The sequence below is a fragment of the Sander lucioperca genome, chromosome 21 (assembly GCF_008315115.2).
Source record: "Sander lucioperca isolate FBNREF2018 chromosome 21, SLUC_FBN_1.2, whole genome shotgun sequence".
Taxonomy (NCBI): Eukaryota; Metazoa; Chordata; class Actinopteri; order Perciformes; family Percidae; genus Sander; species Sander lucioperca.
In genome coordinates this window covers 7653395-7665846 of record NC_050193.1, presented here as the reverse complement: position 1 = coordinate 7665846, position 12452 = coordinate 7653395, and the positions used below count along the sequence as shown (strand labels likewise).

Below are 12452 nucleotides of genomic sequence, written 5' to 3'. Positions count from 1 at the left end.
AGCTTTCATGATTAACACATGAAAGACAGAAATACTAAAACAGCAGTTTGGATGCAAATGGTAACTGAAGCAAAACCGTTCTTAGTGTAATTTTTCTAACACTATGGTGATAGTAAGAGAAACTAGAAACAACAAGGGAACACAGAATTGGGAGATTAAAATATACAGAACCTGATCCTTCCAAATAAACATGACTTTACTATCACAGTTCAAGGTCAAGGTTCAATACCAAAATCCAAATTTTGTATTTTTGTAGAAACAAGTTACATTGGGATCCTGACATCTTACAGCAAGCTTCATCTCTTTGCAACAGACCGCCAAACACCATGAGATGACATCATGAGAAAGTTGTCCCCCCCGTTGACAAGGCTGCCTGTTGCCATGGGGCTCCTGGAAATGGCACTGCGGATCACAGTAAATGAAGGCTGTTGGGGGCGGGGACGTGAAGGCAAGTAAATAGAAGTGCCATTTGCAGTGTGTTTGCTTGATGTCCTCAGAGCCAAATTATGCTCAGTTATTGGGCTGCTGGGCATTGGGCGGCTCCCAGTAGCTCTGTGCAGCAGGACCCCCCACTCTGGAGGACATTGGTGTGTTTGCTGAACGAACAGGGCACCCCGACGCGGCCTCTAGGAGCCATGTGAGCTGACAGCCGCCGTGCACTTTCACTCATTAAGAAAAGAGGACGATGAGGGACAAAAGGAAAAAGGAGACAGTCTTGTCGGAGCAGACTGTAGCAGCAAATCACCATTCACAAACATAAATAATTAGTCATAACACAGACATCAGCCAGGAAAAAGGAATTTACATGATAAAGCTTAGCAGTGTGGAGCTTTCTATCACATACATGTTTAGTAGTTTTATCAACAGACTTTGGCTATTGCTACTGTATGATTTTGACTGGATGCAATCCTATGACTCTCTGCCAAAACTTGATCTTCAAACCATCTGATGAAGACAGTGCCTGGTCTACTTCATGCACACTACCCATTTACTCAGTCGGAGCACACAATTCCCAGATCCCCTTTGATACCTGATATTTAGACATGCAGGCCCATGCTGTGACCTCGCAATCACTTTTTGCTAGAGACACCCAACACCAGAGTCCTTAATCCTGCCGCAGCGCTTCGGTGGGAGAGGCGGGGCGAAGGAGGCGGCTGCGAGGCATCTCATGACCCACTGGGGATTAATGAGCATTCTGTGAGGGGCCTTTATTGGCTTGTTGACCCTTACTTTCTGATATGTTAATCTCTATCTGGCTCGAATTTGGAATGACATGCATAGACTGAATGCATTTAATGTTCGATCAAAATATAAAAATGTTAATAAAATAGGTTTGAGCTACTCAAATACAAAAATGCCTATTTTAGGCACAGCTATAGATTTTTAGCCACGCTAGCGACTTGGCTTTAAGGATGGCAGTGTCATCTGTCAGTTAGTCTACCACTTTGGTCCAGACTAAAATATCTCAAAAACTATATGATAGGTTGATCGTTTAATTTGGTACAGATATTTAAGGGCACTAGGAGATAATTGTTAATGACTTTGGTGCCCCGTCGTCAGGTCAACCATTGAATCATTATCAGATGTTCCTTTCAAACCCAGCTCTATGACTCATGTGTGTAACTGGACTTATTTAACGGGTGAAAAATAGATTAATCATAGATTATCATACAATTTTAGGGCTCATTTTCCCTAGTAGGCTAGTGTGATTTGACAAACATGGCTGAAATATACAGTAGAGGGAACCGGCAATCCTAAATTGAAGTGGGTTGTTGATAAATAAAACAAATTATATCATAAGAAAAAGAGTAATATTCAACATGATTATTGGGATGAAAGATTCAATGTGAGCTGAAATGTGAGCATGTGAGGGCTGCATCACAGAAGTGTCAGGGAAGCATTGTGTCAGATCGGAGGTGTTAGGACTGCAGCTGCAGAGTGAGTTGTGGCTCAGTGTGGGTGGTGGCTATCTCGCTGCTGGGGCGGTGTGTTTATGTGTGCTGGGGTTAGGGCCACGCGCACAGTGCAGGCTAACAAACACACATACATACATACACACACACACACACACACACACACACAGAAAAACCACAGAGACTCTATTGATTCCAGCTAATCAAGGCAGTGGCGCAGGGGGAAGAAGCACGTGTGTGTGTGTGTGTGTGTGTGTGTGTGTGTGTGTGTGTGTGTGTGTGAAGTCAACACATTCCCCACATTCCAGCACTTCCCAAAGAGGCATAAACTATAAGCCAAGACACTGAGCTTGCAGGCCTTCTTCTCACTGCTGGGGACCTCCTGCTCTTTAACTCAACTGCCCTTCTCTCTGCGAAGTCACTTTGCACTTTGCTGTGTCTGTAGTTTTCAACAGTAGTTTTTTTTTTTTTCTCTTTCTTTTTTAATTCCACCCACGAGATGACCATGCAATGACTTCTGGCTGAATCACACTGACAGGACAAAGACACCACATATTTATGTCTGGTTTAAACTGGTCCTTTTCAACTGGTATTACAATGAAATCGGACCTCACCCAGTTGCAACCGATAGCATGTGCATTTATAACAGATTAGTCAGATTAATTGGTTGAGCTACACCCAGTGACACTAGTTCCAAATCCTTTAGAAGCAAATGTGATAAAATGTTATTTATAAACATTCTCCTAAATTATGGCCTGCTTATCATGCAAGTTAAACCCAGAAAGAAAGTGCAGTATTAGTGACAATAGCTAGAACACATCAGAAAACAGTGAAACATCACAGTTTTCTACAGCTCAAGGACATGTTATCAAATTGTTCCCATTAGCGAAGCTGGAACAATTCTTTACCGTTTTTGCTTGAAAAATTACTTTTTTGACTATTAATCGATTATCAAAATAGTCGTCTGTCAATTGACTGATCGTTTAATCAACTAATTGATTACTCCAGTAAAGATAAATAGAGAGCCAGAAGATAAATGCTGCCCTTGTTGTGTACAAAGATCTTATATGCACTGGATCAGATGGAGCACAGCGCACACCATCAACACTCTGGACAGTGATGCAGATATTGATTATGTTGCAGTAGAATCACCTGAAGACTTTGTGCATCTGTTACCAGCTGCTGGTGGCCACATGGTACAAGCAGAACAAGGCTGCCTGGATAGAGAGGAAGCTCTGACAACCAGCTGGACCTGCACAGAACCCACCAGCCAAGTAATGCCCACTGACCCTCCTCTTCCTCCTCCTCCTCCTCATCCAAGACTCAAAAGCCAGAGCGAGAAGGTTCACAGTAAGGCATTGTTACCATAGAAACTCTGTTTGCATTTCCCAGCAAGCAATTCAGGGACCGCTGGCTTTCAGCTGGAATTCAGACATTCATTTCAATGCACAGTGCTGTCTGGAAAAGCAATTGTCTATGCGGGGCAACTTATTGAAAGACATTCTAGGTGTGTTTCCATTTAAGTGAAAAGGCAGACAAAAAGAGCCTTGGCCATGAACTAGATGTCATCTTAACAGGCCTGTCTCACAGGTTGCATCTACTGGTGAAGCAACATGGCTAAGAGCTCCAATAACCGGATTTGTTCCGGGGTTTGATTTGAGGTGATCAAAATAAAAAGTCTTCCATTAAAGCAGGGAACCTGAGCAGGACTGTACATGCCAATCAAAATTTGGAGTGTGGTTGGAGAGTGCTGCTCTCTGATGCATGCCCAGTCACAGGGTTGTATTCAGGTTTGTCTTCAGTCCTCTCTCTCATACCAGGCTGCTGCGCTGGAACAAAGAGGCCTTTCACACTGACCTTGACACACAGCCACCCCCATCACCACAGGAACCAACGCAGAGGAATCCACTCCCAACTCTCTGATATCAATCTCTCTCTACCCCTGGCAGACGGTTCCAGCTCAAGGCTAAGGTGAACCTTGGAGAGGCTAATGCACATCATATGAGTGTTTTTATTCCAACGGAGAATATGTGTGAAAAAAAAAAAAACTGTTAGCACCAGTAATAATTTTACATCTGATCTGAAATGAGCCACCATGTCCATCTGCAACCAAATGTAAAATACCAAGTTTGGATTTACAGCGGTAGTGGTTAAGCTGCCGGGTTTTTTTTTTATTTATCGATTGTTTGGACGTAAATGTCAAAAAATAGTAAGAAGCAACCATCAGTTTCCCACAGCCTAAAGAGATCAATCAAATGTCGTTATGTCCGACCAAAACATAAACATTTTTTTGATTTTGTCAATTATTTTACAAAAGCACCACAGAACACTCATCCAGGGAATAAAAGCTTTTATTCTCAATGGCAAAAAAAACATTTTTGCTTTTTTTGGTTGTTTTTTTAAACAATTGTACAGCCTGAAAAAAACATGAATTCAGGCATTAAAATTGCAAATCATTTTTTAAACAAAATAAAAATAAGAGGCTTTCACTTTATACATTTCTGTCATAAGAAATAACTTCAAAACTGTACATCAAACTTTTTTACAAAGCACAGAGCTTCAAAATATACAATGTTCATTCACATTTTATACAAATAAAAACAAATGGGGGTTTGCTACATTTAAAACCTGGGAGTTCCTTGTCTGCGAGAAAGGCAGTCTGAACACATTCCACGTTGCATCACGTTCGACTTTGAGAGCAGAGTCCATCCAGCTTGCTGCTTAGCAACATTCAGGAGCTCCAGTCTTTGTCTCCAAAGAGTCACGAGACAGCAGGAGAGGAGAGAGGCTCTGCCAGTCTGTAAGCCTCGTTCTCTCCTAAGCATGAACTCTTGGTTCAGCTCTTCTCCCCACCCAGTAAGGACATGTCATATTTCCGAGTGTGGGCAGGTAACACACTTAGTATGTGTCCACGTGACAGGGGTTGGTCCCCCGATCCTGCGCCTCGTGATACAACTGCAGGAAGTCTTTGTAGCGTGGGGCGCATCTCATCCAGGCTTCCCCAAACCTCACTGTCCCGGTGAAGAGGAACTCGCCCTCCCCAAACCTCGCCCCACACTGAAGGGGCATTTTGATGTGGCCAGTCCACCTCCGTACCCTCACACCCCCAGATACAAAAACCTGGGTCTTCTGTCTGTACAGGCGGCTGATCTCCACAGTGACAGACGAGTGCTCCTCCTCCTGCTCCACCTTCTTAATGCTGCCCCGTGCCACTGAAAACACAAAGCAGGAAGACAAGATTTAGAAAACTGGAACTGGCTATATTTCATGCTACACAGAATGGTGTTTTCATTGGACAATTCTGTACACCATACAGCAGCAGGAAGCCTATAATTCTCCCAAACAGCGCTTTAACTTACCAAAGTCATTGGTGCAGACGGCTAGAAGCATCTCAGTGTCGCTGCAGGGCTGACAGGGTGCTGGATGGAAATAAAGAGAGAGGGCGGATGAGTTTGATGGGAGCACTACAAACAGAAACAGGAAAAGTCCATGATTTCTTTGGCACTCCTGGTCTTGCAGCATGATAAAAATCTTCTACAGGTCAACAACATTCCAGTTAAGTACCACTTACACAAACATACCACTGTGGCTGGGCCAGCCATGTAGGAGTATGTGTTTCACACATACACAGACGATGTCATTTCCATCCCCACTGATGATTATTTATTTACAAAGACGGCAGAGCAGGATTCAGCTGTCATGAGCTCCTTGTTTTAACACCAAAAAAAGCTGGGCATGCTGATGGCGGTAAAAAAGTTTAACAAAAATGCTGTTGAGTTTTTAATGCTCATGGGGGCTGTTCAGTGAGCTTCCCCGCCACAAGAGGAACCGCTTGACGCTCTGTGACAAACAAGGACCAGATGAAAAGGGTAAGAACAGACACGGCTACAAAGGCTACATCTCTGACCTGAGCTCTGTAAGCACTTCAGCAGGCCTGCTGGGATTCAAACAGTGAGCACTGTCAACTATAACATCAAGTAGAGTTTTTAACAGCCTTAAAAGTGAAAACCACTTCAGAGAGGAGTCAAATAAGAAGGGCAAAACCTCCCACCTACCATAATTGTCTTGAAGAATAAAGGCAAGCCATGAGAGGGCATGCTCTCATAACTTCAGGGCAAATAATAATACTTAAATACTTTAAAGCCTGCCCCAGGCTACATTTTACCTTTGACTGGTGGCTGTAGGGCAGCAACTCGGCCAGCCCGCCTCTAGAGTGTTTTATAGCAGGAGAAAGGGCCCTAAATGAGAGCAGTCAAGTCAATGATTAGTTGACTCAGGTGGTCCTGCGGCTGGCCTGACCACAACGCCTTTATTAGCCCTGGATCTGCTGTGGTTTTCCTTTGCGGCAGAGTGGCACACAGGGGCAGGTGGAGAGAGGAGGAGTGGGGAGGGGTGTCGAGTCAGCAATGGGCTGAGGGTGGGGCAGCAGTGGGAGTACATCCATTAAATGAAAAAGAATGATTAATATGGTTAGCTCAGGTAAATTGAGTGCACTGGAAATCAACCTAGTTTATATAGTCTGGTCTGTAATCTGACAAATGTATCTGGTTTAGAAATCATGCATTCTGGAGAAAAATATGCAGACCATTACCCTGAATTAAGTCCAAAACCAGAGATGTGTGCCCCCTGTCATCTTTTGGAGCTGGAGCTTATTTTTAGCTGGCTTGTCTGAAGTTGAGAGTATAGGGGTGAGGGGGGAGCATGTCTTAGGTCATCTTGTGTAGCAACACGAGGCGCTGCCGCATCACCAGAGAGATCAGAGGTCAAACAGCCACAAGCTCGGACGGCTTGGGAACAGCTGGAGAGCCGGGAGACTTCAGAGCGGCCGACCTCGCCCAGAGCAGAGTGCAAAGGCCCTTTGAAGTGAGCCTGTTTGCTGCCATAGCATTAGACAGAGCAGCCAAGAGCCGAGGCCTAAACCCAGGCGTGTTTTTTCTTTCCTCCAAAGTGGAGCCGAGCAAGGCTCACATGTCAGACATGAAACAGAACCACAGGAATGGGCTGAGAGCCGAGTCAGCATCTCTCTTTGGCCCATGCACGTGCTGCGCTACTCTGATCAGAACCACTTCACAGGAGCAGAGAGGGATGAGGAATGGGACAAGTGGTATAGGAGGAGCGGAGGGGCACGATATACTGTCCCTGAAACATCTGGGCCCTGATGCATTCCACTGTAATGGAGCACAACTCACTAATACCACTCGGCACAGACGAGAACCACTTCAAACAGCCGGGAAGAGAGACCGAAGATATATGAAGTGGAGAGGAATGAAAAAGGAAAATACTAGAATGATAAATAGACAAGAAAGAAAATAAGGAGGTAGGAAATAGTGAGACAGAGAGGAAGAAAAGGAATAATTTAAGTGAGCTGAAAGGGAGGCCGAGGGAGTGACAGCAAGAAAAGAACAAGTGGGGGGGGGAATAAACCTATATGCTCCTAGAAGGTCCTCCCAACATCTGGTTGGAGATACATTCCAGCTTGACGGTGAGCAACTCAATCCCAGCACAGGGTCATAGAGAAGAGGAAAGAAGGAAGAGACAGGGGAAAAAAAAGATGAGAAGAAGCAACGCAGCAATCAATCCACCAGTCCAGGATTCAGATGACACGAGACCACGGTCTTTGTGAATCATCCCAGTGCTATCTCAGACCACATCACACAACCAGATTATACTGCAGAGCTCACTAATGTGGCCAAAACAACTCCACGCTCACTGCTCTCTACATTTAACCCTCTCCCTCTCTCTCTCTGCTGTGCCAGATAATGACGCAGGATGTGGATATGTGAACCCAGAGAGCCGTAAAAACAGATGTGGGCCTGATACTGCTCATATTTTGCTTTAGGTGGGGAAAAAAAAACACACAATTGCTCGCACAGTTGCGCAGCTTGAAACTGTAGGTTTGGCAGGTACGCAGCGGGAAAATAGATGGCTGTTTTTCAATGGAGGCCCCCCTATTTGGCTGTGCCTCTCCACATACACACAAAAAACAATTATAGCTTAGAGCCAAGTCAAATCAAGTATAGATGGTTGTGAAACAAGCTGAAATACGAACATTTTTTTTTTCCAAAAAACATTTCATAAAGACTCTAAGGCTTCAGATTTTGATGTCTTGATTCTCACAGTGACTTTGACTTTGACAAGAAATATATCCCCCCCCCCCCCCCCCCCCAAAAAAAAAACAAAAAACAAAATGTACAGACAACGCTACCAGAGAAAAATACTTTGGCTTCAGTATTAACAGCGTGCTGGAGCAAATGTTAAGTTTCCTACTATTAGAGTTCAACTTAATAAAAGTTTCCACCAGTAGATGGCTGCATTTAGTGCACAGCACACACCACAGGAATAAGCACAAAGGAAGCCAGACCTAGAGGGAATCAATCAAAAGCAAGTCTAAAGACCTTTGTAAAGGCTGCTTAGATGAAAAGCAATTATCTACAGGTTTAGCACTAATATTGGGCTGTAAAATCATCATTAATGGAGTTGTATCTTACCACCCTGTGAGTGAGCCAATGGCCCCAGCCTGTCGTTGACCAGCTCATACTGGAACGCCGTGATGCGGCGGCTGATGTCCATGTGCGGGACGGCCTCGATGAAGACAGCCCCCTCCTGGATACTGAAGCACTGCACCTTGCCCTGAGCTTGGTCCTCATCACGCAGCAGCAACCGCAGCTTGCCATTACGGTCCAGGTAGATGTTGGTGCCGCTGGAGTGTGCAGAGGGTTTGATGCAGACAGAGAGGCGGGCGGCGGCAAGGGAGACCGTGTTGGGTCGGAGGTTAACAATGATGGCCCCCGTGGGATAGAGCCACTCCAGAGAGCCTTGGGAGCAACGCAAGTACACCTGCTCCACATCCCTGGCGTGGCCTTCATGAGTCAGACCACTGGAAGAAAAGAAAGGGGAAAGACATCAGCGGACATCAACCACTCAAGACTCCGAGTGGAAGGCATTGTTAAGAATTTCTGAAAAAAGTGTACAATTACAGAAACCCAAGAATGTGAAAGCTTTCTTTGTGTTCTTTAACTCAGCACAAAGGAATTATTCAATAATCTGAAAATGATTTTCTGGTCATTTATAGCCAGAGTTATCTGACCAAGGTGAAGACCTCTGGCAGACTGTAAGAACATTAGACCACATTCCTCCTGAAGCATTCAGGGCCGTCTGTGCGCAAGACTGGCTGCATGACCAGTCACGAGCCCGAGCAACCAAAATGACCTCAGCTCCAACACACACTCCCCCCCATACCACATTGTTCCTCCCAGAGCTTTGGCAAAATGCACCACTGGCAGGCTGCCTTTGGGAAGAGTTTGGAAGCAGAAATGGATGAATGGAGGGACACGGGCTTCTGGGCAGACAACGGCAGCAACAGTAGCTAGGCCTGCTGCATGCAAGTGCAAATGCAGGTCACGCACCGAACCTCCCCTTGCTTTCAAGCCACCAAAAAGACTGGAAGAGACTTGTCCGGGCAGCACTTTGGACTCTGGCGCCAGCATGACCAAACGACTCCCTCCAGAACTTAATGCCTGGTCAGGGTTTGAAAACTCCAGTCTGTCAGTCATTCTGTGGCAAAGCCAGAGGCAGGAAGCCATCGGCAGTCCACCAGCATATGCATGCCAAGCTAGTGGTTTGACTCTGGAGGAGAAACACCCACTTCCCTGAAAATGAGATGCTGAAATTCAAATGTGCCATAGATCTGAAGTAACTCATGGCACATGCTGAGCATATGCAGCTGAAGCCCCATAACCAGGCTCTCCTAAGCATGCCTCTAATTAAGTCATTTCTAACTTCATCACTTCTGCATGCAATTAAAGGAGATTAGTCAAGAGTCTCACTAATGAACAACAGATTATTGGTTAAGGGCTCAAAGTGCTGAATATCGCCTACCCCTCCTGACTGGAGGATGAAAAACAAAACCACACTATTTGAGGCACAGCCTCTCAAGTTTAAAACAGATTTCAGCAGATGTTTGATGAGAGGTGAAATGTTCCAGTATATGCTGCCTGAGGATTTAGAATCTAACCCCAAATACTTAAAAACTCTTAGGGGATATGTGCATGTAATCCTGTGAATATTTGAGTATTTTTTTATGGTGGGATATTTAATCAAATTCCTCGTATGTGCAACGTACTTGGCAATAAAGCCCTTTCTGATTCTGAAAAGTGTCTACTAACTAGTAGCCTACACTTAAATCAGAATAATAATTTAATGTACAATTGTGCACTAGTGTATACTCCCAAGTTCATAGCTAGCCCTTTTGTCAAATGTATTTGTCAATTAGTCATTCATAAATTCCCCACCATCCAGACCAAAACTCAAATGTGTTTGTGAAACTATAGTAGCCTACTTTTCATTCACCTCCCAAAATTACTTATGAACATTGCTTCTATTTTTGTATTTTGTCCTAATTTGTGGCATCTTTTTATTTCATATCACCTCGGTCTCTGAGTTTCGGTCATTTCAGGTCGCTCACAAGTTTACTTTCAGACTGTAGCCTATTATTATCATTTTAATCTACATTTTACATTTAGTAAACAGGACCGTAAACCTCACCTTCCCTTCCAGCTGCACTGGTCGCTTGAATATTGGCAGAAAGAAATCCGACAGAGAAGAAGAAGAGGCAGCAGCAGGGAGGCCAGCATCGGGGTGAGCATGTTTATCTTGCAGCTCACTTCGCCTCTTCTCGAGCGAAACTATGATGAAGTTCACCGCCGTATTTCCAGCTACATGTCGTTTCCATGTGTCCCCTGTCCGCTCGATGCTGTTCCCCGGGGGTTTCTTCTTTGACTCTCGGGAAGTGCAGATGAGTAACAGCGCTTATTCAAACTTCGTCCGTAGCGCCCAGTGCTGCTGACAGCCCTCCGTAAAAATGTGGAGCGAGTTCGGAGTTCTGCGTTCAGCTCAGACTGCAGCACTGATTGCTCCCACGTCATACCCCATTCACAGCAGTGTATCACGTATGCTGCCTTCAGGTGCTCGGTCGAGGCTCCGATCTCCGAGCTTCACAGTATAAAACGATGCTTGTGTAGTATAAGGAGTGCTTTTAGCGTATAGATTATTGGTTAAAGGTCATTGGGTTTTTTTTAACCAACACCACTGCGCTACTCTGTTATGCACTGGTAGAAAGAATATTATTTTGTTATTTTATTATTTTTAATGAATTTATTCATAAACCTTAAATATATGACGACGTTACAGTTGAATGAGATTAAACACAAAAGATGCCTAACAAATTATTATTATCAAGAGAGTAAATGGGTAAAGGTTTGTTGTTGTTGTTGTCGTTGCATGTTTGATTGTTTATTTGTTTTTTCCCCATTATTTCTTTATTGAGATGTATTAAGATAAATCACCTGACAACAAGCGGGAAAAATTCCGACAGCATGTTAAGTGAGCATAAAAGTCAAGCATACACTGGCAGTTTTTAATTTTAAGTAATCAGCATTATTCCTAAATTAATACTGGCAACATTAGGTTGACGTTGTATTTTAGAAAATTCTGGGATTTGGCAGAATAGTGCTCCAAGAGCCTTTTTACCTATCCTGAAGTTAGTGAAGTCAGGCTAAATTGGGGGAAATGAAAAGGACAAACTCCTCTGTTAACAAATTCCTTCAGAAGAAAGGTAAATGAATAACTTGCTAAAACCAGTTTATTATTGGTACATTGATTGGATATAGCTACTATCATTATGACATCTGGCTTCCTGTTAAATTAAAACTGTCATAAACTGCCACCAGAATAAAGTCATATTAAGTTTAACTGTATTGCTCACCCTAATAAGTTGTTGATTCATTCAAAATGATGGATCAAGATGGGCCACAGACAATGCATACTGTGGAAAGTTTACTCACTATCTTTGAGCATTTTTTTTTTTAAGATTATTTTTGGGGCATTTTATTTTCACAGGACAGATGAAGACATGAAAGGGGAGAGAGGGGGAATGACATGCAGCAAAGGGCCGCAGGTCGGAGTCGAACCCACGGCCGCTGCGTCAAGGAGTAAACCTCTATATACAGTATGTGTGCCTGCTCTACCAACTGAGCTAACCCGGCCACCTGATTCATTTTTGTTCCGATGATTTCTTGGCTGGAGAGAAGAACCAACTGAAATTGAAAAGTGTGGTTTGGTGCTCAAGCCCCACAAACAGCTGCAAATAGTGGCAACATGAAAGAATAAAATATATGAAAGTCATATTGGTCAAGTAAACACAACTTCACATGTTGTTTTATGTGAAATAATGGCGGTTCTATGTCTAATCTAAGTCACTGTGGCTCCAAGATTCAAATTTAGTTCATCTAGGATCAGTGGAAATATGGACCACATCCTGCATTCCAGATTTCAGAACATCCAATACAAATATGACTATATAATTTAAAGTTACTTTGACAATTTGATTGATCTATAACTTCATGTCCCAACCAAAGTCAAGAAGATACCACTCCTGAGTTTTATAGTTCAAACACAACAAGAGCTGCAGGGACTTGTAGAGCGCTGAGTTCCGTTAACCAGTGGGTGCATCTGTAAACATGAACTACTCATCACTCGAGT

General features: G+C 43.8%; 1 protein-coding gene and 1 long non-coding RNA gene across 3 annotated transcripts; both read right to left on the bottom strand.

Moving 5' to 3' along the window:
• Positions 1 to 4314: 4314 nt before the first annotated feature.
• Positions 4315 to 10834, bottom strand: metrnla (meteorin like, glial cell differentiation regulator a). 2 transcript variants are annotated; one of them, XM_031312827.2, is made up of 4 exons: positions 10458 to 10834; positions 8402 to 8790; positions 5273 to 5332; positions 4315 to 5125 (listed from the first exon to the last, which is right to left on the bottom strand). In XM_031312827.2, exons 1-4 carry the CDS (start codon positions 10556 to 10558, stop codon positions 4812 to 4814), a joined length of 864 nt encoding a protein of 287 aa, XP_031168687.1. In that variant the 5' UTR covers positions 10559 to 10834; the 3' UTR covers positions 4315 to 4811. The 2 variants fall into 2 exon arrangements, with proteins under 2 accessions (XP_031168687.1, XP_035852834.1); XM_035996941.1 differs by lacking the exon at positions 10458 to 10834 and adding an exon at positions 9001 to 9624.
• Positions 5697 to 8395, bottom strand: LOC118494158. Its single transcript, XR_004896248.1, has 2 exons — positions 6505 to 8395; positions 5697 to 6324 (listed from the first exon to the last, which is right to left on the bottom strand). It is a non-coding gene; the product is annotated as an uncharacterized LOC118494158 (long non-coding RNA).
• Positions 10835 to 12452: the final 1618 nt, after the last annotated feature.

Coding starts and splice junctions, on each gene's coding strand:
- metrnla (XM_031312827.2), bottom strand. CDS start 10,558: ATGCTCACCCCGATGCTGGCCTCCCTGCTGCTGCCTCTTCTTCTTCTC. Junction 8,791..10,457: donor CAGTGCAGCTGGAAGGGAAG/GTGAGGTTTACG, acceptor CTTTTCTTCCAG/TGGTCTGACTCATGAAGGCC. Junction 5,333..8,401: donor ATTGGCTCACTCACAGGGTG/GTAAGATACAAC, acceptor ATTTCCATCCAG/CACCCTGTCAGCCCTGCAGC.